The 26,762-nt window shown below is 40.5% G+C and overlaps 1 protein-coding gene and 1 long non-coding RNA gene across 5 annotated transcripts in view; one reads left to right on the top strand and one right to left on the bottom strand.

The window, feature by feature from the left end:
* Positions 1–25,170, top strand: part of LOC128315457 (uncharacterized) — a 74,300-nt gene extending 49,130 nt beyond the window's left edge. Inside the window, exons 7-9 of one of the 2 annotated variants that reach the window (XR_008298226.1) lie at positions 23,555–23,621; positions 24,099–24,249; positions 25,045–25,170. This is a non-coding gene — a long non-coding RNA (uncharacterized LOC128315457). The remainder of the gene's footprint in view (positions 1–23,554; positions 23,622–24,098; positions 24,250–25,044) is intronic. The other variant, XR_008298227.1, reaches the window with a different exon arrangement.
* The window catches only part of RSPH3 (radial spoke head 3), a 40,106-nt gene continuing 21,905 nt past the window's right edge, over positions 8,562–26,762 (bottom strand). The window contains exons 6-9 of one of the 3 annotated variants that reach the window (XM_053222028.1): positions 25,157–25,319; positions 22,987–23,073; positions 22,075–22,446; positions 8,562–12,081 (exon numbers count right to left, since the gene is read on the bottom strand). In XM_053222028.1, the coding sequence (XP_053078003.1) occupies positions 22,112–22,446; positions 22,987–23,073; positions 25,157–25,319 (585 nt within the window). In that variant the 3' untranslated portion in view covers positions 8,562–12,081; positions 22,075–22,111. Of the gene's footprint in view, positions 12,082–15,414; positions 16,550–21,953; positions 22,447–22,986; positions 23,074–25,156; positions 25,320–26,762 lie in introns of those variants that run through there. The other 2 variants (XM_027056528.2, XM_015080849.3) reach the window with 2 other exon arrangements.

Here is a 26,762-nt window from a genome sequence, read left to right as displayed (position 1 = left end):
CCGTTCTCATTTTCTGATAGATTTTTAAAAACAAGATAACTAGATATAGCTCTTTGAAGATAAATATTGAGAACTCTGTCGACTAAATTGATTCAGTTCAGCATTGTGCAAAATGGTATGGATTCCTGTCATTTGGGGAAGCTTTTAAATTTCTAAGGACTTTTCCTAAAAGGATCAGAATAAAAGACGTGAAGTAGATACCTTATATTTTCTATCGATTATAGTAGTTTTTCACTCACAGTTCAGGGACCCTGCCAGTGGTCGAAGCATTAAAATTTACCACGGCAAGATGGCAGCCTGGTGTTGTCTGTTTAGAAACTCAGTGTTCTCTAAACACATATGTTTGCATTTCCTTTGTGTTATGTGCAGAAAAAGATAAACAGTTGTGAAATGAAATGCAACACACTAGACACAGTGGCAATGTCTGAGAAGTGCACCTTCATAGCATTTAATGAATGCATTTCACCCCTCGGCCGTGTACCCAGATTATGGAACAAGCTGGACTGGAGAGGGGTGGGCAGAACACAACTGTATGCTTCCCCCCCTGGCTTGTTAAGCCCACTCTGTGGACCTGTTTCTCCTTGCTTCCTGAATGAAACGGACAGATTCTTGGCTTTTCTGATCAGTCTTTATTTACTTATTTTTGTTTCATTTTATTTTTGAGAGAGAGAGAGACAGAGTACAAGCTGGGGAGGGGCAGAGAGAGAGGGAGACTCAGAATCCAAAGGAGGCTCCAGGCTCTGAGTTGTTAGCACAGAACCTGACGTGGGGTTCAAACTCGTGAACCATGAGATCATGACCTGAGCCGAAGTCAGACGCTTAACCGACTGAGCCACCCAGGAGTCCCTCTGATCACTCTTAAGATACTTAAACCTCCTGTTTTAATATTAAATGAATCTAATGCAGTGCAATAGTCAGAACTTGACTCTCATCCAGCTGGAAGCTTCTTCCGTCCTGTGACTCAGCCAGCTTTGGGTTTGGTGGTCTACAGTGGGGTGGTTGAGGGCTGGGGGTGGTGTGACCGGCTCTTCCTCTTTTCTCCCAGTCTCCCCAACTTGCTGTGAAGCCTGTTTCTTACTCCTGGGGGGCTAGGTCGGGAGAGGGAAAGCCTTCAGAGGCATGGGGTTGTGGTCTGCCGTCAGTCCCTCTGGATGGTGGATGTGTGTCTCAGCTTTTCCTCTCTAGGAGAATTTTTTTTTAATGTTTATTTATTTTTGAGAGAGAGCCAGTGCAAACCAGGGAGGGGTAGACAGAGTGACAGAGGGAGACACAGAATCTGAAGCAGGCTCCAGGCTCTGAGCTGTCAGCACAGAGCCTGACGCGGGGCTCGACCTCATGAACCGCGAGATCTTGACTGGAGCTGAAGTCAGACACTTAACCGATTGAGCCACCCAGGCGCCCCTCAAAGAGAACTTTTGGGAGTTCCTCAAAGATCCCATGAGGTAGCTGGCTGTGGTTGCTTTGAAGCCAAGCTGATGAAAACAAACGTGCTCTGAGTGGCTCTCAGGGCTGAGGGAGACGTGCAGTCGATCCCTGAACGTGTGTTTGAACCACGCAGGTTCACTCACACACAAATCTTTTTCAACACAGTACAGTAATGTAAATTGTATTTTCCTTCTCATTTTAACAACATTTTCTTTTCTCTAGCTTACTTTATTACCAGAATACAATATTTAATACATAAAACATTAAAAAATACGTGTAAATTGACTGTTTTTGTTACCGGTAAGGCTTCCAGTCAATGGCAGGCTACTGGTAGTTAAGTTTTTAGGGAGTTAAAATAATACATGGATTTAAAAAAAAATGTTTATTTATAAACAGTGTGAGTGGGGGAGGGGCAGGCAGAGAGAGGAAGAGAGAGAGACAGGCAGGGAGGGAGAGAGAATCCCAAGCAAGTTCAGTGCTGTTAGCACAGAGCCCAACACGGGGCTTGATCCTCTGAACCATGAGATCATGACCTGGGCTGAAATTAAGAGTCAGACCCAGTCCCGCGTAATACATGGATTTTTGACTGTGGGGGGTTGGCGCCTCTGATCCCCACGTTGTCCAAAGGTCAACTGTACCGGGTGCTGTGCCACTACAGGCTGCCTGTTGTAGCGACCGGCTGAGCCATGGCTGGGAATTTCACCTGCGAGATGCCCCAAGCCACCAGGCTGTTGGTCAGAGGGGCTGGTGGGAACGCGGGAAATGGTAGGTCCTGTCTGAGAATGTCCCACGGGGTCGGGATGCTCTTGTTACTGGGGCTTGTCGCTTATGACATGGTGTGTCAAACCATTCTTTACTGTTTGGTGATACTTCTTTCAAGTTTGCAATAAACCCTTCAATAGCATTAACTCCAACTCCGAGGAACACAGGTCAAACTCCTGAGTGGTCAGCTGGCAGCCTCTTTCCCACCTAGGCCCTGCACAGAACACCAGTAAGCCCCAAACAAGCCCCGACCAGAAGACCCGACTCCCGACAGCCTCAGAGGGCAGAGAGCAGCCTCTCCTGGGCCTGCACGTGGGCACCTTTCCACCTGGACAGCAGCTCCCACCTGCTGCATTCTTCTTGGCCTTTGAGTCTGGGCCTAAACTCTGAAAACAGAGTCCTGTCTGCCCTCCGTGTATGACTGTATTAGCGCAAAGAAGTTAAACCAAGTGGCATTTTATAAGTTTGCCTGTAAAGCTTTGAATAACTTAGTTTTATCCAACAAGGTAACTGCGAAAAACAAAGCACTGGTTAGCTGAATTGGTAAACTCACTTTTGAAAGGAATTTCTTTTAGGTGATGTGAGTAGCAGCATCTGAAATAATATATCTTATTGGTTCATCTTATAAACACAAATGACTGAATGTTAGAAACTCAGGAAAAGCCAAAGCCATGGGCAAGGTGTGAAAAATAGGTTGACACAAAAATATTCTTAGCTGTGTGAAAAAAGTGACCGAGGTGTTGGTCATTCGGGCAACAATTGTTCATTCAAAATGTGACAGATGAGCTGAGGTGAATTATAAGCACACGTGCCTGCAAATTAAGGGGTTAATGGAAAGCAGCAAAGTGAAGTGAGCTTGACGTCCTAGCTCGGTTCATGTTTAAGCCTATGCCGGCATCATCTGGCTAATCCGGCCTCCGTTTATTCATGCAGTGGACATCGGTTGGTGCTTGCTCTGTGGACACTGGGAATTCAAATGCAAAGTGCATCTTGGTCCTCATGGGCCAAGACGAGCGGTAGAAACAGGCTAATTGACAGTGCAAACCCCATGTGACAGTTGCTAAAACTGAGGTAAGGCCAACTGCCAGCAATGGACTTCTGGCCCCGGAGCCAAGCAGGCCACACTCATCTGCCAAGATGACAAGAAATGCTGTTGGAGGGAGGATGCTTGCGGGCTGCAGACCGTGGTGAGCCATGGTTGGCCTGTTCTCATGCCATCGCTGTGCCCATGGCTGGGGAGAATGGCCACTGACTGATCCTTGTGATTATATACGATGCTGTCCAGACAGCCATCCTCTGACCCCAGTGTGAGGGAACAGCCTTCCTGCAGTGGTAGAATATTCTGATGGGATATAGGAGGCACCAGAGTTTCTCCAGTCACTTGGGTGGGGAGGGTGGGGAGGGGAGCTGACAGCAATCCCAATCCGTTAGCTGTGCTTGGTAAACATGTGGTGAGACTTCCCACGCCATAGAGACCCAGCAGACGGCCTGCCTCCTTGGCCAGGGCAGTTTTAGATAACAGGATCGCTCCAGACTTTCTGTTGGCCAGCTAAGGGTTTGTCTGCCTGCTGGCCAACGCATCATGTTGAATATGGATCAATACCAATGGTCAGGTAGAAAGATCAGTCTCCTATACAACAAAGCGAGAAGGATGGTTGTTTATGATGTCCCAGTGAACACAGTCACAGGCCTGGCTATATTAGTTCGCAGGCCTAGTACGAAACTTACTAAAAATGTCAAGACCGTATAGCGGAGCATTACATCAAGTTTGGAGACCTATAAGCAATGGGCTCTGTGCAGCTGCCCCCAGTTAGTGGACTTTGACCCTGTGACCTCTTTTCTTGGCTGGATCTGGATTGATGGCCTCCGGTCTGTCCTGTGATGTCTCTTTTGAGTGATGTCAAGGCTGGACTCTTAGTCCTTGTGTTTGAAATGGTGTGAAATACTGATGGGACGAGGAGTCCTTTGAATTTAGGGAGGTGAACTGAGAGGTAAGGACTCATCCTTGAAGAATGGCCTTCCAGAGATGGAGTTGGCCCCGTGTGGAACAGGACCACCGGAACTAGACTAGGCTTCACACACACTGGCCTCAGCTGAATGTCTAAGGCAGTACAGTTGGTCCTGAGTGCCGAGGGGCAGATCAGGGCTGGAAGCCAGGGATCCACTTGTTACACTGTTGCAGCTACAGGGCATGGGCCCCAGACTGCAGTCATGCCGGGGGAGGACCTGGTACTTACCCTACTATGCAGGTGCTCATGCACATGAAATAAGGCAGGACTGAGCTTCCTCTTTCAGAGGCTAATGCCAGTTCTGGTTCATCCCTGTAAGCACTCCCAGATTGTGATGGTGAATGGGGAAGCTGCTCTACACTGTCTCTACGTTTTCCTCCCTCGAGTGTTCTTCAGGTGCGGTCTCTGTGCTGTCAGAATGCTGGAGCCCAAGGAAGGGACACTCAAACTGAGAATTTAAGGATGAGAAGTTTGCTAAATAGGCAAATGCACATACCTGTGTGCCGTGTATGTTGTGTGGGGTGGATGGGTAGTGGAGGAGATGAATATGGGCAAGAGAAATAACAGGTGCAAAAGTACGGAAGTAAAGCAGAGCAACTAAAAATCAGGAGGCTGTTAGTAATTGGATTTGGTAAGAACAAAGGGTGCATGTGGGTTAGTCATATGGGAAATGATGCTGGAAAGATAGAAAGGGACCAGATCAAAGAGAGCCTTTATATTCTACTAAGGAGTTTGAACTTTCTACTTTGTACATAATGGTAAGACAATGGAGGATTTTCAGGGGGAAAGTGACACAATCAGATATGAGTTTTGATGGGTTGCTGTAGCAAAAGTGACAGGTTGTAAGACTGGAGGCAGGCAGTTGCAGTGGTCTAGAGGAAGATGATAAGAGAGGTAAATCTGTTGGGTTGAATGACTCTGCTCATGGGATTATGCCAAAGGGGCTCTGAAGCCACAAGATGGTAGAGCCACAGACAGAAGGAGCCTGGATACTTCATTTATTTTTTGGAAGAGAGCTGCTCAAGAGAGTCACTTTCCCAGGAACATCTGAACTGGGTTTTGCATAAGAGTAATGTAAAGTTTTATTGGTTTTAGGCCATTGAGATTTTTGGATTTTATAAGTATTTTTTTGGCTTTTAGCCTATACTGATGTAGAGAGGTAAGGAAATCAATGGTACTACCATTAATCCAACATAGTGAAGACAGAAAGGCACCGATTCAGAAGATGAGGATGAGCTTGGTTTAACTATGTACTGAGTTTAAGAGACCGTGGGATAGCAAAATGAAACTCGTTGAGAAACCATTCTCCATGAGTCTCTTGAGTTTCTGCACATCTTGAGAGCAAGGCACAGACTGCTCCTTGTTTCAGACTATCTTTTTAGGGATGTTTGTGTGGCAAACAATCTAAAGAAACTTGAGCAGCTTTTGAAGAAAAAGAGTGTCTCCCTCTGGAACAAAAGAAGAGCATGCTTGCTGCCCGCGGGAAAGATCTGCATCCTCCAAGCTCAGGGCTCCTCTCCTATGAGGTGGTCCATTGCATGTGCGAGTCTCACTTGGCCTTCTTTATTTGCCGAATGGGAACTGGGGCTCTGGGAACCAGCGCAAAAAGGTTGATGTTCTGGGTACTGCATTTGCTGCGAGTAATGCACTGCCTTTCATCCCTGTGTCTTTTAGCAGCACCCACGAAACTCTGGCAGGAAGGAGATAAATCTCAGGTTCTTCACAGAACCAGCCAGAGATGGTTAGAAATCCAGATCGGGAGTTCAGAACTGAGGTCTCGTTGGAGTATAGGTGGGTTGAAGTCCCGGGTGCTGATTGGGGAGGTTGGGTGGGGGTGGGGGGAGCAGGAATGCTACTTGAAACACAAGAAAGACGAGAACGTGCAAGAACAGCAACTATTAAGAGAGAAAGGAAGAAGAGATTGTGAAGCTGACCCACACAGAGAATCTGACAAACAGGAACTTCTGCTTCCAACACGAGTGGTTAGGAACGTTAATTACTGTAAGATAAGCACTCTGGATTTGAAACTTGAGAGATCACTGGAGACTTTAGTATGACCAATTTCAGGGGGTGATGAAGACAACATCCAGATTTCCATGGACTGACAAGCCAGCAGGAGGTGAGGGTGGGAGGGCAAGCCCAGCCCATGTAACCAGAAGAGGATGTGAAGGAAAGGACAGAGGGTTATAACACATGAGGTGTCTGGGGTTCGGGAAAGGGCTTCTAATATGAGATACACAAGCACGCACATGTGCGCCCACACGCAAATACATACGCACGTGCACATGTGTGTGGCTGTAACTTACCTGGTAGCCGAGGTTTTCTAGTCTGGCTCCAATTTACTTCTCTAAACCAATTTCACACCCGTTTCCAGCACGAAATACTTGGGTAAGTCTAATAGGGTTACTCCCTCACCAAAATGTTTTGCCTGTTCCTACTTTAGTGCCAGTACAAACCTGAACCATTGTTCAAGGCGTATTAAAATCTCCCTTTCTTCACTGAGGGTTTCCCTGCTTCTCTGCAGTCTCTCCTCCCACAATACCACAGGCTCTTCTCCTCTTTATCTCTTTCATGGCGCATAGACCCAAATCTTATAGACCAGATAGATTGGTTCTTCCAGAGGCAGGATATTGTAAGGAGTTGAGGCCTGGCTTGAGGATTAGACAGAACAGGTACCAGCTCTGCTATGCATGAGCAGGGCAGCCATTGGCAAGTCACTCATGTTTTCACACACTCAGTTTCCTCTGGTGTAAAAAGGGGGTTTACCCCCTTCTCTAGGACTACTATGGTAAATGAAACGGATACGGAAAAGGCTGGATGTGGTGCCTGGCTTATAGTAAGTTGTATATACCTTTGTCCACATAGGTGCTCATCAACATATACTGAGTAAATAAACATTTGACTTGTGATTACCAAGAACAAAATTATTTTTATAATTTTTGCTTTAAACTCTATGACTTTAAAAAATTTAAAAGGGGAAAAAGTGGAGAGTAGAAAACCATCATTTGTGTCTCCAGATGTTTATCTTTTGTTAGCATCTGGTTTTTTTTTTTTTTGTTTTTTGTTTTTTTTTTTGAGGATCCAGCTTTCCATCTGGTATCATTTCCTTTCAGCCTCAACAACTTCCTTTAGAATTTCTGGTCATGTAGGTTTCATGACCTACATGGTGGGTGATGGTGATGGATTCTGTCTTCTTTCATCTGAAACTGTCTGTATTTTATCTTCATTCTTCATGGATATAGAATTCCAGGTTGGGGCACCTGGGTGGCTCAGTTGATTAAATATGTGTTCACACATACGTGGCTCAGGGGTCACTCAGAAATATGGGTAGGCACTTTGGTGAAACCCTCTTTTGCGTTTTTCCTTCCAAGAATCCTCCATTCTCTTCAGTGGCATGATACCATAGTTTCAGGCTTTTCTGGTCAAAGAGACAGCTGTTTTCAGTTAGTGCCCCCTCCAAGACCATGTACTCTGCATGGACTACATTCAGCCCTGGAAGGGAAGCCATGAACACAGGGAACTTACTTGTTTGCTCCCTTCCTCTCCTCCTCTGAGCTTGTCTTCTCCATCAGATTCGGTCTGCTCCACTCAGTCTCCAATTCATTGGGGTATTTGCTTTTTGTATTATGTCTGGGGCTTATACTTGTTTTCTGTGGGAAGTCCTCCAGTTAGGTCTTATTCTGTCATTGCTGGGCATGAAAATTCCTATTTGTTGTTTAGCATAAAAGATGATTTATCACATGAAGGCAAAAATATAAATTATCCATATTGCACTGGTCTTAACGGGAGGGTAGAAAGCTAGTCCAATCTTTTGGGAAAGCAGTTAACATCATATGTATTTAGAGCCTAAAATTCTTTAATGACTAATAGGAGGATAATGTTAAGCTAATTGCTACACTTTAGGTACTATTTATAAATAATACAAAGCAAGATGGGAAAATGCAAAACAAATTAAACATACCAGTTTATTTATCTATTCACCTACTAAAGGACATCTTGTTTGCTTACAATTTGGCAATCATGAATAAAACTTATACATCTCCATGTTCAGGTTTTTGTGTGGACCTAAGTTTTAAACTCCTTTGGGTAAATATCAAGGAGTGCAATTGCCGGATCTTATGGTAAGAGTATGTTTAGTTTTGTAAGAAAGTACAAACTGTTTTCCCAAGTGGCTGCACCATTTTGTACACTGGCAGTGAGTGAGAGTTCCTGCTGCTCCACATCCTTGTCAGCATTTGGTGTTTCAGTGTTCTGGATTTTGGCCATCCCAAATAGGTGTGCAGGGGTTATCTCACTGGCGTTTTCATTTGCATTTTCCTGATGACATATGATGTGGAACATCTTTCCACATGCTTATTTTCCATCTGTTTCTATTCTTTAGTGAGGTATCTGTTCAGGTCTTTGGCCCACTTTTAAAATCAGGTTGTTTGTTTTCTTATTGTTGGGTTTTAAGAGTTCTTTGTATATTTTGGACAACAGTCTTTTATCAGACATGTCTTTTGCAAATATTTTCTCCAAGCCTGTGGCTTGTTTTTTCATTCTCTTCACAGTGCCTTTTACAGAGCAGAAATATTTAATTTTAATGAAGTCCAGCTTATCAATTCTTTCATGGATTATGCCTTTGCTGTTATATTAAAAAATTATTGCCCAACACAAGGTCAACTAGATTTCCTTGTGTAACAAGAAAGTTTTATAGTTTTGCACTTCACATTTAGGTCTTGATCCATTTTGAGTTAAAGAGTGTAAAGTCTGTGTCTAGATTCATTTTTTGAATGTGGGTGTCCAGTTGTTCCAGAACCATTTGCTAAAAGGGCTATCTTTTCTCCATTGTATTCCCTTTGCTCTTTGTCAGGATCAGTTGACTATACTTCTTATCAATTTGGATGCCTTTCATTCCTTTTTATTGTCTGATTGCTGTGACTAGGACTTCCAGTACTATGTTAAATAAAAATGGTAAGAGTGGACATCCTTGTCTTATTCCTGATCTTAAGAGGAAAGCTTTCAGTTTTTTACCATTGAGTATGATGTTAGCTGTGGCTTTTCATATATGGCCTTTATTATACTGAGGTATGTTCCCTCTAAACCTACTTTGTTTTTATCATGAGTGGATGTTGTACTTTGTCAAATGCTTTTTCTGCATCTATTGAAATGATCATATATATTTTTTTATTCTTTCTCTTATTGATGTAATGGATCACATTTGATTGATTTGTGAATATTGAACCATCCTTGCATCCTGGGAGTAAATCCCATTCGATTGTGGTGAAGGATTTTTTTTTTAATGTATTGTTGGATTCAGTTTGCTAATGTTTTGTTGAGGATTTTTGCATGTATGTTCATCAAAGATACTGGCCTGTACTCTTTTTTTGTAGTGTCTTTGTATGGTTTTGGTATCAGGGTAATGCAGGCCTCATAGAATGAATTTGGAAGTTTTCCTTCATCTTCTATTTTTTGGAATAGTTTGAGAATAGGTATTAACTCTTCTTTAAATGTTTGGTAGAATTTACTTTTGGGGGCGCCTGGGTGGCTCAGTTGGTTGAGTGTCCGACTTCGGCTCAGGTCATGATCTCACGGCTCTTGAGTTCGAGCCCCCCGTCAGGCTCTGTGCTGACAGCTTGGAGCCTGGAGCCTGCTTCATGTTCTGTGTCTCCCTCTCTCTGCCCCTCCCCTGCTCACTCTGTCTCTCAAAAATAAATAAACATTTTAAAAAATTTAAAAAAAAAGAATTTACTTTTGAAGCCATCTGGTCCTGGACTTTTGTTTGTTGGGAGTTTTTTTTGATTACTGGTTCGGTTTTGTTGCTGGAAATCAGTCCATTCAAATTTTCTATTTCTTCCTGATTCAGTTTTGGGAGGTTACATATTTCTAGAAATTTATCCATATCTTCTAGGTTGTCCAATTTGTTGTCATGTAATTTTTCATAATATTCCCTTATAATCCTTTGCATTTCTGTGGTGTTGTTTGCTATTTCTCCTATTTCTGATTTTGTTTGAGTTATGTTTTTCTTCCTTTTGATAAGTTTGGCTAAAGCTTTATCAATTTTGTTGATCTTTTCAAAGAACCAGCTTCTGGTTTCATTGATCTCTTCTATTGTTTTTTGTTTGTTTGCTTGTTTTTTTTTTTTCTTGAATTTTGAGGTAGACCTGTATTGCTATAAACTCTCCTCTTAGAACAGCTTTTGCTACATCCCTATTGTGTTTTCATTTTCATTTGTCTCCATATAGTTTTTGATTTCTTCTTTGAGTTCTTAGTTGACCCATTCATTGCTTAGTAGCATGTTATTTAACCTCCATTTATTTGTGTTCTTTCCAGATTTTTCCTGTGGTTGATTTCTAATTTCATAGCATTGTGGTCAGAAAAGATGCATGAAATGACTTCAATCTTTGTGAATTTGTTGAGACTTGTTTTGTGGCCTAATATACGATCTATTTTGGAGAATGTTCCATGTGCACTTGAAAATATGTGTATTCTGCTGTTTTTAGGATGAAATGTTCTGAATATATCTGTTAAATCCATCTGGTTCAATGTGTCATTTAAAGCCACTGTTTCCTTTTGGTTTTCTGTTTGAATGACCTGCCCATTGATATAAGTGGGGAGTTAAAATTACTATCAATTCCTTCATGTTTGTTATCACCTGCTTTATATATTTGGGTGCTTCTATGTTGGATACACAAATATTTACAATTGTTATATCTTCTTGTTGGATTGTCCCCTTGATTATATAGTGTCTTTTTTTTTGTGTCTTGTTCAGTCTTTGTTTTAAAGTCTATTTTGTCCAATAAAAGTATTGCTACCCTGGCTTTCCTTTCATATCCATTTGCATGACAAATGGTTCTCTGTCCCTTCACTTTCAATTTGCATGTGTTTTTTGGTCTGAAATGAGTCTCTCATAGGCAGCATATAGATGGGTCTTATTTTTTTTTTTTGTTTTTGTTTTTTTTGTTTTGTTTTGTTCTGTTTTTATCCATCCATCACCCTATGTCTTTTGATTGGAGCATTTAGTCCATTTATATTCAAAGTAATTATTGGTAGGTGTATATTTATTGCCATTTTATTCCTTGTTTCATGGTTGTTTTTGTAGTTTATTTCTATTCCTTTCTTCTATTGCTCTTTTCTCTCATGATGTATATCATGCATATACATGTATACCATAATGTATATACATGTATATCATGTATAAATGGTATACATTTATAGTATACCATTCAGATATACCATTCAGTCTATCATATCTTCTGTGTATAGCAGTTTATATTAAGTCGGTAGCCACTTAAGTTTGAACCCATTCTTTACTCCTCTCCTCCCCAAGTTTTAGGTATGTGGTGTTATTGTTTACATCCTTTTATTTTTGTAAGTTCTTTGACTGCTTTTTACAGATATACTTAGTATTACTGCTTTTGTGCTTCCTACTTGCCTTCCTCTTGCCCTTTAACATTTCTTATAGGGCTGGTTTAATCATGAATTCCTTTAGCTGTTTGGGAAATTCTCTCTTCTTCGATTCTAAATGATAGTCTTGCTGGATAGGGTATTCTATCTAGAGTATTACCTGCAGATTTTTTTCCTTTCAGCACTTTGAATATATAATACCACTCTCTTCTGGCCTACAAAGTTTCTGTGGAAAAATCAGCTGATAGCCTTATAGGGTTTCCCTTGTATGTATCTGCTTTCTTTCTTCTTGCTTCTTCTAAAATTCTTTATCACTACTTTTTGCCATTTCACTTGCTGTGTGTCTTGGAGCGGACCTCTTTGGGTTGATTTTGTTGGGGGATCTCTGTGCCTCCTGCATCTAGATTTGTTTCTTTCCACAGATTTGGGAAGTTGTGAGCTATTATTTTTTCAAATAATTTTTCTGTCCTCTTTTCTTTCTCTTCTCCTTCTGGGATCCCTGTAAGGATATTATATGGGATGTTATTACACTTGATGGTGTCCCTAAGTTCCCTAAGTCTTTTCTCATTTTGCATATATTTTTTTTTTATCTCATCTGCTCAGCTTGATTTTCCATTACTCTATCCTCCAGGCCACTGATTCAATCTTCTGCTTTGTTAACTCTATTTATTCCATCTAGTGTATTTTTAATTCCAGATATTGTATTCTTCATCTCTGATTGGTTCTTTTTTATCTTATTGTTAAGGGTCTCCACTCCATTTTCAAGTGCAGTATCTTTATGATCATTACTTTAAATTCTTGAACAGGCATATTGCTTATCTCTGTTTTGCTTAGGTCTCATCCCATGATTTTGATCTCTTCTTTTTTTGGGACATATTCCTCTGTCTTTTCATTTTGTCTAACTCTCTGTGTCTGTCTCTGTGTGTTAGGAAAGACAGTTATGTTTCCTGCATTTGAAAATAATGGCCTTATGAAGAAGAGATCCTGTAGTGTCCTGCCATGCATTGTTTTGTCTTTACCAGAACCTGGTGCTTCAGGAGTATTGCCTATGTGTGATGTGTACACCCTTCTGTTTTGGCTGAGCTGCTTTTTCCTTTAGTCCAGCAGTCTGCAATGGCTCTCTTTGCCTGTTGTGGGCAGTGTTCAGTCCCTGTGGTGTTAACTGGCCAGTGTGGGTCTGCCTTGGGCTTGAGGGGAGTCAGACTGGGCATTTGCCAGAGATGCAGTTGCACCACACTGCAGGGCGCTTTCTCTGAGAAGCTTTCATTGGTGGGTAAGGTCTGTAGTCACAGCAGCTGTCTGCCTCCAGCCCACTGCCGGGGGCTCTTTCTGACTGGTAGGTGTGATTATCTTTCCTTCACCCCAGGGCAGGAATCACTCTGCAGTGGTGCTGGCTGCTGCAGGGGCTGCTTGTGCACTGCCGGTCTGGTAGCACCACCCTGTGTGGGCTCTGGCTAAGAGCACATTGAAGAGGGTGGATCTGAGGAAGCACCACTGGGGGATACGGTGGGGTGGTGGTGCTTGCAGACTGCTTGCTGCCATTCCTCCGAGAGCAGGGCAGTGCAGGGACTAAGGCAGGCTGTCTGGAGGGGTGGGTTGGTGGAAGCACTGAGCAAGAAGGATGGGCAATTCCCGCAATTCCCGCAGGTGGCTGTGTGTTTACACTGGGGTGCAGGGGAGGGAAATGTGCCTGCCGGTTCCTTTGTTCCTGGAGGAGTTCCCCAGAGATTTCTGTCCCTCTGGAACATGCTCTGAGATTAGTAAATAACTCTCCCTCCTGTGTGCCCCAGAGACTTTTCAAACCGCTACTTCTATGTTCTATCTCTGTGGGCTGTTAGTAGTGTTATTTAAAGGCAGAGACTCAGCTTCCTCTGCTCACTGACTCTTCCAGAGCTGAGCCCACTGATTTTTTTTTTTTAATTCCAGGTTTTAAGTCCTGCTGTTGTAAGAACTCACAAAACTTAGCCCTTCTGGTTTTCAAAGCCAAATGTTATGGAGACTTGTCTTCCTCATGTGGACTTCTTAGTGTGGGGGGGGGGGTATTTTTTTTTTTTTTTTGAGAGAGAGAGAGTTGGGGAGGGGCAGAGAGAGAGAGAGAGAGAGAGGGAGACACAGAATCCAAAGCAGGCTCCAGGCTCCTAGCTGTCAGCATAGAGCCTGATGTGGGGCTTGAACTCATGAATTGTGAGATCATGACCTGAGCGGATATCAGATGCTTAACTGACTGAGCCACCCAGTCGCCCTGTGTGGGGGTCTGTTTATCTCCCTTTTCCATGCCTATGGCATCCCTCCCTCCTGTGGACAGTTCTGTGGGTCCATTTCATTCCTGACTGCTTCTGTGCTTTTCCAACTGTCTTCAATGTGTCTTCTTCCTTACATTTTATTGTGGAGCTTATTCTGCCAGTCTTCAGGTCATTTTTATTTATACTTAAAGTGAGTGTTATCTAGTTGTATCCATGGGATGACGTGAGCCTAGGGTCCTCCTATTGTGCCATCTTCCCCAAGTCCAGGACTCATTTTCTACATAGACAATCAGGTCACCTGTGAATAAAGACAGTTTTCTTTCTTCCTCTCCAATCTGTATACCTTTCATTTCCTTTTCTGCATCAGTTAGGACTCCCAATATGATGTTGAAAAGGAATGATGAGAGGGGACATCATTGCTTTGTGCCTGATCTTAGTGGGAAAGAGTTTAGTTTCTCATTTTGATGTTAGCTTGTGGCTTTTTACTCCTCAAGTTGAGGGATTCTCCTTTATTGCTAGTTTATTGAAATCTGTGTGTGTGTGTGTGTGTGTGTTCTAAATCATTAATGGGTGTTGAATTTTGTCAAAATCTTCTCCTGCATCTATTGATACAATCACGCAAATTTTTTTAAAGTCTGTTGATGTGATGGATCATATTAGTTGATGTTCAAATGTTAAACCAGCTCTGCATACCTGAGTTAAATCTAAGTCATAGTATATAATTCTTTTTATGCATTGTTGGGACTTAGTTTGCTAATATTTTGTTGTGGATTTTTGCAACTAGGTTAATAAGAGATATTAGTCTGTAGTTTTCATGTAATGTCTGGGTGGTTTTGGTGTTAATGTTGGCTTCATAGGTTAAGAAGTATTCCCCTTCCTTCTGTTATCTGAAGAAATGGTAGAGAACTTTTATAATTTCTTAGTTACATGTTGGATAGAATTCACCAGTGAACCCACGTGGGCCCAGTGCTCTCTGTTCTGGAAAGTTAGTCATTATTGATTCAATTTCTTTAATAGATATTGGCCTATTCAGATCATCTATTTCCTCTTTCGGTTTTAAGAACAGTTATGTTGGAATTCCTGAATGGCAGTCTTTTTCTTTTAGTACTTTGAATAGGCCACCCCATTGCCTTCTGCCCTCCATGATGCCTGATGAGAACTGAGCTGTTAACCTTATTGAGTATTTGTACATAGTTATTTTTGATGTGTGTAATTGTGGATCTCTTCAGTTTGTACTATGGAATTCATTTAGTTTCTGGATATATAATTTCTTGGATGTAAATATTAACATTTTTCATCAAATTGAGGATGTTCTCAGACATGGTTTCTACGAATGTTCTTTCTGCACTTTTCTTTTTTCTCTCCTTCTGGGACTCCCATTATGTGTGTTAGTATACTTATGGTGCCCCACGTTTCTGAAACTTGTTCTTTCTCCCTATTCATTTTTCTTTTTGTTCTTTTGAGTGGATTCTTTCAATTGACTTAACTTCAACTTCATTGATTCTTTCTTCTACCAGCTCAAATCTGTTATTTACCCTGTAGTGAATTTTTCATTTGAGTTTTTCAACACCAGAATTTCTATTTGGCTCTTTTTTTTTTTTTTTTTTTTTTTTTTTAATGACTTCTAACCTCTTGATAGTCACTGTCAGGCCGCTGCCATGGTAAACAATTGCTGATTTTTATGGTGAGGTATCATTCTCATATTTTAATTCTTTAGACATGGTTTCCTTTAGTTCTTTGAACATATTTATACTAGCTGATTAATGTCTTTGTCCAGTAAGTTCAAGATTTAGACTTTCTCAAGAACAGTTTCTATTGAGTGCTTTTTTTCTTTTGCATGGACCATACTTTTCTATTTTTTGTATGTCTTGTATTTTTTAATTGAAATTTGGATATTTTAAATAATGAAAATATGGTAATTCTGGATCTCAAATTCTTGCCCCACCCCTCCAACCTGGATTTTGTTGCTGTTGTTTGTTGTTGCTGTTTGTTTAATGACCTTCCTGAATAAATTCTGTAAGACCTGGATTCTTTGCTGTGTGCTACCTCTGAAGTCTCTGCTCAGTTAACTTCCTGGTCAGCTAATGATTAGACAGCAATTTCCTTAAATGCCCTGAATTGGTAAATCTTCCACCCTTTGCTAAGGGACTTCTATGTATGTTGAGACATGCCTTCAGTATTTTTGCAGCTTACAACCCTGACTTAGCTTTTAATTCCTGCTTGTGAAGATCCTCAAGGTCAGCCAGAGATGAGAAATTAGGGCGTTCTCAGGTCTTTCTTGGGCAAACACACAGCCCTACAAAGCACCCTACGTATATATATACTCTTAGTAATATTTTGAAGCTTTTCGTATTTCCCTAAGGTCATCTCATTTCCCAGGTTTCCCTTTCAAGTTTGCTGTTGCTCCAATGGGTATTTCTGCCTCAGGCAGCTGCCATGTTAAACAATTGCTGATTTTTACTTATTTATTTTTTTTAAGAAAATGCCCTGGTGTTAGGACTTTCCTCACAGAGCAAGCTCTGAGTCAGGTCAAATAAAGATAAGCCCTGTTAATGGAAGCCCTGTTAAGGGAGCTGCCAGACCAGTCAAACATTGACAGTTTTCTGGGGATGTGGCTTTTGGGGAGTTCCAAGCTGGTTTTGCTTCTTTTCAATGCCTGATGGGCTGCTGGTTTTCTCAGTTACTGTGGTTCTGGGTCTGTTGGTTTTCATGGCTATGGTGGAGCTGGGAAGAATGAGATGGGAATAGAGCAAGGTAAAATACCACAAGCTTTACTGTTCATAATGAGATTCAGCCATTTTTCTTGAATAAATGTTATTCATTGTTGCAAGTTTTTGGTTAATTTCCAGAGTTCTGAAAATTTTGATTTTTGACAATTTTGCCTGTGTTCTCATTGCTTTTATAGAGGAGATTTTCAGAGGTCCTTACTCCACCTTTCTAGAAGTGTTTCCTCCATAAACATTAATCTCTGTACTGAGCTGTAATATAATGATGTATTCAGGGCATGTTGAGGAATATTCAGTTTTGGCCCCATACCACTGTGCTTTTTATCTTTTTTTCCTGCCTTTTTTTAAAAAAAATATTTATTTATTTTTGGGAGAGCGTAAGTAGGGGAGGGATAGAGAGAAGGGACAGAGGATCCAAAGTGGGCTCTGCACTGACAGGCTGACGGCAGTGGGTCCAATGTGGGGCTCGAACTCATGAACCGTGAGATCATGAACTGAACCAAAGTCAGATGCTCAACCGACTGAGCCACCCAGGTGCCCCTCCTGCCTTTTTCTTATAAATGTTAGCCTATGAGTCTTCCCACAGCCGTCCCTTTTTCCTTGTTAATATATTATTTTCAATATGTTGTGGAGTTAATAATCAAATAGCCAAATTGGTTAGCAATACGTTAAAAAGCTTTGGATGGCCCACTGCAAAGTGTGTGGACTTTTGTGACATTGTGACTGCCTAGAAATCATTTTGACTTTTTCTCTATGTTTTAAGAATGAGGTTTCTAGATAACTGAATTTACAAGTGAGTTGGTGATGTCCAAATCATGGGAGATCCTAATGCCACAGTACTCCTTGCTGAGTTAGATTACATCCGTAGTTGTATATCTAATTCTGGGAAACATGTTTAAGATGATGTTGAACAAATAGGAGTTTCAAGATAACAGTAACCAGGATGGAGAATGAGTAAGTTCTGAAACTATGCCATATGAGGAATAATTGGGAAGAGTGGTGATATTTCATCCAGAGAAAGAAAAGCTTGGAAGAAAGGAAAAAGTTACTGGAGTATATAGGACAGGGCTAATATGGTAATAAAATTGTTCTGTTTCCCTGAACCATACTCATGCCAAATGGTAGGATTATGACCAAAAAGCATAGGTTACAATGGAAAAGATTCCGACTCAGTATAAGAGAAACTTCTGATAATGAGAACTATCCAATAATGTAATTGACTAAGCATTTATTTACCATAGCCTGGGCCTGGGGAGACCAAACTAAACATGATAACTGGGCACTGTTAAACATACTGTATTGGATAGAAGACTAGAGTATCTGACAGCTAAGGTCCTCTCTACAACAACCATTTTAAGGGTTCAGATACAGGTTGGAGTCCACTGGCACCTCTACAGAGCTGGCAGTGGCAGCTGCCATTTAGGGCAAGATAAAAAATTCACTGTGAGTCTAGTGTCTCCAAGGAATACAATGTATTTTTGAACTCTGTCTACCAAGGTCTCGTTCTCATCATGTATGAAGTTGGAGGCAAGTTAACTTTACCTTAGAGTTTTACTGACACCTAGTGGTAAATATGGATATCAGTATACTCTAAAATGTTAGAAGACCATATATACAGTAGTGCAAATAAAAATGTTCTAATACTGGGGTGCCTGGGTGGCTCAGTTAGTGAAGTGTCTGCCTCTTGGTTTCGGCTCAGGTCATGATCTCATGGTTTGTGGATTCGAGCCCTGTGCTGGGCTCTGTGGCTGACAGTGTGGAGTCTGCTTGGGATTTTCTCCCTCCCTTTCTCTGCCCCTTCTCTGCACACCCTCTCTCTCTCAAATAATAATAAAAATAAAACTTAAAGAGCTAATAAACTATTTAAAAATGCTTTGATATTTACAAAAATTATTGATGCATATAGCGATAAAAATTTATTCATGCTTTGAACTCTTCTCAAAAGATTTAAAATTGCTCGGGACACCTGGTTGGCTCAGTCGGTTAAGCGTCCGATTTCAGCTTAGGTCATGGTCTCGCAGTTAGTGAGTTTGAGCCCTGCATCAGGCTCTGTGCTGACAGCTCAGAGCCTGGAACCTGCTTCAGATCTGTGTTTCCCTCTCTCTCTGCCCCTCTCCTGCTCATGCTCTGTCTCTGTCTCTCTCTCTCAAAAATAAATAAACGTTAAAAAAAAAGATTTAAAATTGTTTAAATGTTATCTTCAAGATACTTTTATCCTGAAATTATCTTCAATATTTCATAGATTTTACTTATAAGCAAAATTATAGTGTCATCACTGTATCTTCTCACATATTTCAGTTATACTATTCTCATGGTTTATGAAAAACAAAAACATCATCTAAGCTATCAATTCATTAAATTTTAATCTGTAAGTTGATATCACTAACACCCAAAGGTAAATATCCTTCAATTCAAAGGGAGAATTACAGACACCAATCCAATATCACTAACAGTATTTTTTATCATAGTGATAAAAACCTGATTTGCAACATCCTTGTTTGTGCTTTTGATGTGCTTCTCCTGTGCTAGTCAGGAGAAGGCTGGTTCTGGTTAGACCTGGGAACTATGGCTAAGAAACAATAGGTGCTAATTGGTCTGTGGGGAAATTAAATCCCTGTTTTGGACCTCTCCAGAATGCCTTTAGGCTAAATAAATTAAGATAAATGGCTACAGCTATTAAGCTATAGAATGTATATAAATACTTTCTGTAATTCACTTATAAACAAAATAGAAAAGCAGAATGTGCCAAATTTTTCATAGTAAGTGAAGCACATGAAAATAAGATTATAGATTTAAAAAATGTAGCTGTTGTGGTTGATATGTTTTAACACCATGATAAGAAAATGAAAGCCTTCTAGGAGAGAAGAAATGGGGATCATTAACGTTTTGATGGTTATGGTACCATAACATTTTGATATGACATGAAAATGCCACTTGTCCCATCCCCGTTATGACTTTCAAAGGAATTATAGTCTCCAAATAGTTTTTCCTTCTGCAGGTTTCCCACCCTGCCATATTTCAGAAATAGGACATGACTGATAAGTCGGTTCTTTTTCCTAATAACAAAGGCAAACCACCTAATGTGTGGTGAAGACTGTATTCTTGCAGGACAGAAAGCAAGCCCAGGCGGTCTGGCTCTGGTATCCAGGCTTCCAGTCACTGCCCTGAGCTGCCCTGAGGGACTTCCCAAGCCGTGCCAACACCCCTCAGCTCAAGAGAAGTCAGAATGACTTGAACACCATGACGCCTACACTGGAGAAAACTACTTTGAACTCTCTGCCCTATTTTAGTGATGTGGGAATTTATCACTGTCAGGGATGACAGTCTCTATAAATTTATTACATAACATGCATTTTATTACTATTTAGCATCTGTTCACTTAGTGTTAGTAGAAATGATGGAAAGGAAAAGAACTCATAAGAAGAGTATTAACACATGTAGGCAAAGCCAATTTAAAGTTTCCATTCAATAATTTTTCTCCAGATAATATATAACCTGTTTCTCTAAGTTTTCTCACAGGGACAGTCACCTAACCTCTTAATCATTTTTGTTTCTCTGTAGCATCTAATAGGATGGCAGTTAAACTTAACTGATTTCAGTGTGGAGTCTACAGATTTTCATATATTTAATAAACTGAATTCATGGAATTATAGAGCACAAGTCTGGATGTTTAATGGAACATCTGCAAAGTGTTTAATGGAATAGGTTACTGTAAAAGAGGATTAGAATTGTAGATGATAATCAACCTCCAATCCATTTTGAAAGCATTTTTAAAACCGTAGGTTTTTAAAATCAATAATAATGATTCACAGTGATCCCAATAAAAAAAATGCCTTGTTGTTCTTTCCAAAATTAATATCTTGTGTACTTTAGGATGCTCATAGAGACTTTAACAAGATGGAATAACCTAGCAATGGTAACAGGTGTGATTCCAGTTTTTAAAAATGCTGCTGATGCAATAATTTATTTAAAGTTATTCTCTGTATCTCACAAGGGCTCAAGGTTGTTTACAAGAAAGTACAGTAGATTAGAAGGAAGATTTATGTTCCAGCTTCCATCCCATTACTTACGAGGCTTGTGACTCATGGCAAATCACCTAAAATCCCTGAGCTGTGGTTTCCTTATTTATACCCCTACTTTATTTAGCCCCACTGCTAGGCTGTTACTGGCAGTCTCCTACACAGGGCCCAATAGACAGCAGGCATGCAGTTAATGTTTGCTGGCTGACCTAACTAATAAGACTGTTAAAAATGAAAATAAAAATATTGCCACACATACCTCAGAAGGGTTGCTACGAGGTTAAAATGATAAAGTGGTATAATACATGGGAAAATGGTTTGAAAAGCACATAATGCTATGTAGACATACGGTGCATTTCTTTTTACAAATGGAGGAAAATGTTCTTTCTCCATTTTTAAAATGTGGATACATTTTTGGTATCTGTCTTCAAAAGAAACTAAGGTAATGTGTTAATAACTGCAAGTTATTTCAACTCACTACAGCTCACTACAAATATTCTGAGGAAAATAGGCTGTATCTACCTAAAGCTTCAGAGGGCTTCAATGACTGCTTAAGGTTCATCTGACTTGAGAGAGAAAATATCTGTGATTTTCCATAGTCCAGGCAAACTCTTCAGACACGTTTAGATTAAAAAGTCAAATGTGAATTCCCTACAATATAGTCATAACATATAATATCTTACCATATTTAAAAAAGAGATTTGTATGTACTAACCTTTAAGGTCTATGATATATTGTTAGGTGAAAAATGCAAACTATACATTTACACTTATATAAAGAAAAGTCAACCCCTATATTTTTAGGTTTTAAATGTATATGTATATCTTGAAAAAGGCCTAGAAGGTACTCACCGAATGATAACCATGATTATACTGAGGAGGGGGGTGGAACTGCATAAGGGCAAGTAGAGACTTTGGCGTCATTGGTATTGTTTGAATTTTTTTAATAGAAATGTGAAAAAAATGGACACGCGCGTATTACCAATTTGTAGACTCTTGGGCTTTCCCTGAATACTGCAGATGGAAGGGGTAACCAACCATCGATTTAGTTTGACATGACACAAATAAGGGTATATTTCTTGTCCTTGCCAGGAGGGGGCACTACAGCTTTCAGTGACACAACAGTTAGGTACTCTTGCACAGAGGAGGTTAAATGGTTTTCCCATAAAGAAGAAAAAGGCTTACTGGCTGACAGCACTGATATCTAACATGAAATATGATACTAAAAAAAAAAAAAAAAAAAAAAACTAACCCACAAAATTAGAAAAATTAAGGGAAAATATATTTGTTAGTTATATTAGCGGTAAAGTTTGTAATACACATGATTCTCATTAGAGTTACAGTATAGCTTCTAGATAGTCTACCAGTAAATAAATGAATTAAGTTTCATTTTAATTAGTTTTATTATTTCAACATATTTGATTTGTCCAATCCAGTAGACAAAAAGACATGTTGAGTAAATGCAACATAATTTCCATAACCTGAGGGGGCCTGCGCACCATTACCTGATGGCTTGCAATGCTGACTGGCTGTTGATTGGTTTCATGGCTGGAAGTCTCCCCTTGGTTGTAGCACTTCTGTCCCCGAGGTTTTCCTTATTTTTGTTTGCTCATACTCTCCTTCTTCCATAAGCTTCGTTTCTTGGGCTAACACACTCTCCATATACCTTCCATCATCTGGTGTTCTTTGCAGGGAGTCTCTTCCCAGAAGTGGCCTCTGTGGCTGTGCTGTGCTTTGTTCCTGGAGTTCATAACCCACTGGTGGCTCTGTCGTCCTCCTGGACCCCCCGAGCTCGTCCTTAGGCTTCCCGGCCGGGGGCTGGTCGTCCCTCTGCTCATACGCAGCCAGTCTCTTCTCAACCACCTCACGAATCAACTCTGAAAAATTTTATGTGGAAAAATCACTGACTGTTCGGATTTGGGTAGTTATAATGCTGACTTACAGAGGACTATAAAGCACTCACCAGGCCTCATCCCTTCCCTGTATTGTAACCTTTTATACGATATTGGCACATTTAACTTCTGTGCCACTTAACGCACTGAATATGAATTACATTCAATGCGTGTTTTACCAGAATATCATTGATAAAGTAATGACAGAAGATATTGATTCTGACCAAATTATACAACAACCAAAAGTATTATTGAGGGTAAAAATATGCACCTTTGTTAATACAATTGATATAATGAAACTTTAAAAACTAAAACTATAAAATTTAACATCTTTCTTCTATTCATTCTTTCTACTGGAACATTGCAGAAATGACTTTTCTTTAAAAAAAAATTTTTTTTTTAAGTAATCTCTACACCCAACACAGGACTTGAGCTTACAACCCCGAGATCAAGAGTTGCATGCTCTGCTGACTGAGCCAGCCAGGAGCCTCAGAAATGACTTTTACATAAAATAAAACAACTTACTGTCAAGCACTGTTCTTCCCACCATACTGTATGCCATGGTTTTGTCAACTTCATTCATTAGCCATGGAAGGAATCCTATTTCAATATCTGTAATTAAAAAAAGTTAATTTTGTTAAAATGAAATTCATTATAATTTCACTATAATGATTTTTATGAATCATTATAGATAGGAAGAATCTGTGCTTTCCCCCTAATGTTGAAAGCTCATTAACACAGTTCTATTTACTTATTTATCTTAAGGTTATTTATTTTGAGAGAGAGAGAGAGAGAGAGAGAGAGAGAGAGAGAGAGAGAAGACGCGAGAACAGGGGAGGAGCAGAGAGAGAGAATCCCAAGCAGGCTCCGCACTGTCAGTGTGCAGCCTGACATGGGCTCGATCTCACAAACTTCAAGATCATAACCTGAGCCAAAATCAAGAGCTGGAGGCTTAACTCACTGAGCCACCCAGCACAACCCCCGCCCCCCCCCCCACTGTTTTTTTAATACTTAAAATATCAAATAGACTTATACAGCATTAATTTTGCCACATTCTCTCTGTATGTTTTGGTCCATTTCCTTTCTATTGCAGTAAAAACAGTATTTTCAAAACTATGAAGCCTTCCTTGGAGTCCAAGCCTTTGGAGCTGACTGCACAGGTACAATCTGAGGGGGTGGGTTCAGGAGTGGGGAGGAAGATGTGGGTCTGGGAGCAGAACTCCAATCCAAATGCAATACAAATGTGGGACTGAACCAAGATGATAAAGAGAATGCTCCCATCTGAAGCCCGGAGCCCATGAGGAGCTGACCAAGGGTCAGAGAGTATCTGAGAATAAGGCCATCTAGAAATGGGTCAGAAACTAGGTGCTTCCATTAGTGATAAATTTGTTCAAACTGAAATGGAAATCTACTGTGTAAGCCTTTTAAAAAATATGATCCATTACAATATACATTTTAATGTTTCAAAATAGCTTTTTTGGGGAGGGGGTAGCATCTGTTACTTTTCAATGGGGTGACAATAGAGAGTATAATAGAATATTATATTCACTACTATAAATAATTTTTTAATCTGAGGCATGAATCTCATTTGCAAGCTTCTCAATGATCTGTGACTTTTTTTTTTTTTTTTTTTTAAGCAATTCATGAGGGGAAAAAAGGTTACCAGACTCTGTGTGGCTAACAGCAGTCTAGCTAGACCCCAAGGAGGCGGCAACGAAGCACAGGAAGAGCACTGGACCTGGGGTCAGAGTCCCAGGCCTAATGGCTTCCCTGCCTGTCTGGGAGAAGGTATTTAACTTCTCTGGGCTTCAGTTTCTACTTCTGAAAAATGGGAATTGATCTGCTCTACCTACCCCCCAGGGTTACTGGTATCAATGCTATCATGTATAAAAAATACTACAGAAATGGTAAAGTACAATATAAACTAATAATATTTGTCTGTAATCTGACCCCTTGTGCATGTGTACTGAATTGAATCTGTAACCAGTGAAAATTAATATTACTGAACTCTGCCCCCAAATACTATTAGCCATTTGAAATAGGACCTGTACACATTTTGTGAATTTAAGTGCTTCTGAACGTGAGGAAGGAGGGCAGCTCTGAGAAACTGTTCATTTGGCCTGACTAGCTGAGGGGTGGGGCTCAGAGGGTGGACAGAGAGCTGACAGGTGCCAATTCTCTAAGCTCAGAGACAGGTCTCCTTGTTTTTATCTCCCACACCTAATACAGGCCCTGGGATGGTGTCCACACCTAAGCGAATGAAGACTTTAAGGGTTTTTGAGCAGAACAGGGAGTCAGCTGAGAAAAAGTTACAAGTACGTACACACATATTTTATACACATCGTGTTCCACACATATTTTGACATTTAGCTCCTAAATAATCCTCATTTCACCCATGAGGAAATTGAAGGTCATACAGCTGACCGAGGATGCAACTGGGGCCCGCACTCAAGTTTTTGACATCAGGTCCTAGTTCTTCCTACTGCCCAGTGCTGCTTCTCAGCAAAAGACAAGTCCAGGTCTTTCTAGCATACCTCTCATTAGTAATAGTACCAACTTAACACGACTCGAATTGACTTTCAGAGTTGGTTTCAAAGATAGATTCCAATTCCGAACAGACACGGGCACGGGATTACTTGGAAGCATTCAGAGGAAGCGGACAGTAGCAGAGTGACCTGACAACACCCCCACAAACCTCTTTCAACGGGGTCGTAGAAGTAGCCGCCGTCCCGGAGGCTGTCGAACACCGAGGGGAGAAGGTCGGCCAGGTACCGCTGGGCGAACACGCGCGCCGCCACTTTCTGCGCCGTCTCGCTGTGTTTGTACACCACCTCCCACTGCTGTCGCTTCCGGCGCTCCTGCACGCACAAGACACGCCCGCACACGGTTACTCAGCCGCGCCGTCCTCCCCCAGCGCCGCGTGTGCTGAGGGCAAGAATCTGGACGCGGATTTGGATCAAAACGTGGACAGGGAGGAATCCGTTAATGGTGCATGAAGGTTTTAGAGAATTTCAAACAAGAAGTCAAACAAGGGATGGGAGCTTTAGGTGAAATTCATCTGCTGATCCATTTTTAAGCAAAAGAATTTCAACACGTGCACGGTTGACCGTATGGGTGTTAGCAAAGAATAATATATAACTATATTAGCAACTAGTATTATAATAAACTACCAATATGAAAATTATAGTTGCTCAGATATCTTCATTTAAAGTACCTGGGCCAATGAGTTGTGTCATTTGTAATGATTCTTTGAATTCATAAAATTCTGAAAATTATAAACCTTTTTTTGTTGTTGCTTTTTGTAGACCATAGGATATCTATAGAGCTAATGAACCATCTTCTCTGCTCCCATGTGGAAGTGGGAAAATTAACGTAGTTTCTTATTAAGTCTATTTTCAGAATTTAAGTAAATATAAATTTAGACGATTTGTATTCTTCATTGTTTTCACAGTATATTTCCTAATAGCAAATAAACAAGAAGTTTCCTTTGATGAGCATTTCACTGATTATTTCAATAAAGCTAATACTGCCACTGATCATTTTACATTTGTAAACAAATGGTCTTCATTTGCATAATCTCTACCATAAGCCCTATGCCCTTTACGCAATTAATTATTCATTTTGGAGAAAAACTAAAAGTCAATTTAATTAGGTATTGAGCAGAATATCCCAACAACTAAGCTATTCTGTGCTGTGAGTGAGACTCTTTGGGAAATTGTTTGAACTCTTTTAGGTATTCAGTCACTCCTGCATAATTTATACATTCGGTGTCCAACAGAGGGCGACAATTATTACCAGACCCAGAAAAAGTCTTAAAAGATGACTGAGCCTATCATTTCCTAATTGAAGGTTATTGGCATATTCTAAAAACTAGATCCTAGAACTTTTCTTATTAAAAGTTCTAAAAATTTGTAATGTGAAGCAATATTATGCAAAGAAGTTCTGGAGAATCCCTAGGGTATAGAGAAGGGTCTGGCCACTGAGAAAAAAGACCCAGAATTCTGTCTGGATCCTCTGCTTCTCCACCACACCCATCCCCAATCTAGTCCACTTTTCCCTTCTACTTTTCTGCCACTGATTATGGAAAAACCAATACATTTCCTTTGCTAGGAATCTTGATATGTAAGACTGCCTTTCAGTCAGGACATATGTGATTACAAATGAAATTAAATGTAATTACAAATGTAATTAAAATTACATTTAGAAACTTTTGGGAACTCTAGGTACATATATGTAAGCTGGTATTAAAGAATGTGCTTCTGTGTGTAAAAGTTCTGTGATCTATAGGAGATAACTGAGCA

This window comes from Acinonyx jubatus, chromosome B2 (genome assembly GCF_027475565.1).
Source record: "Acinonyx jubatus isolate Ajub_Pintada_27869175 chromosome B2, VMU_Ajub_asm_v1.0, whole genome shotgun sequence".
Classification (NCBI taxonomy): domain Eukaryota; kingdom Metazoa; phylum Chordata; class Mammalia; order Carnivora; family Felidae; genus Acinonyx; species Acinonyx jubatus.
Note: the sequence above shows the minus strand (reverse complement) of the source record. Positions and strands in the feature narration are given on the sequence as shown.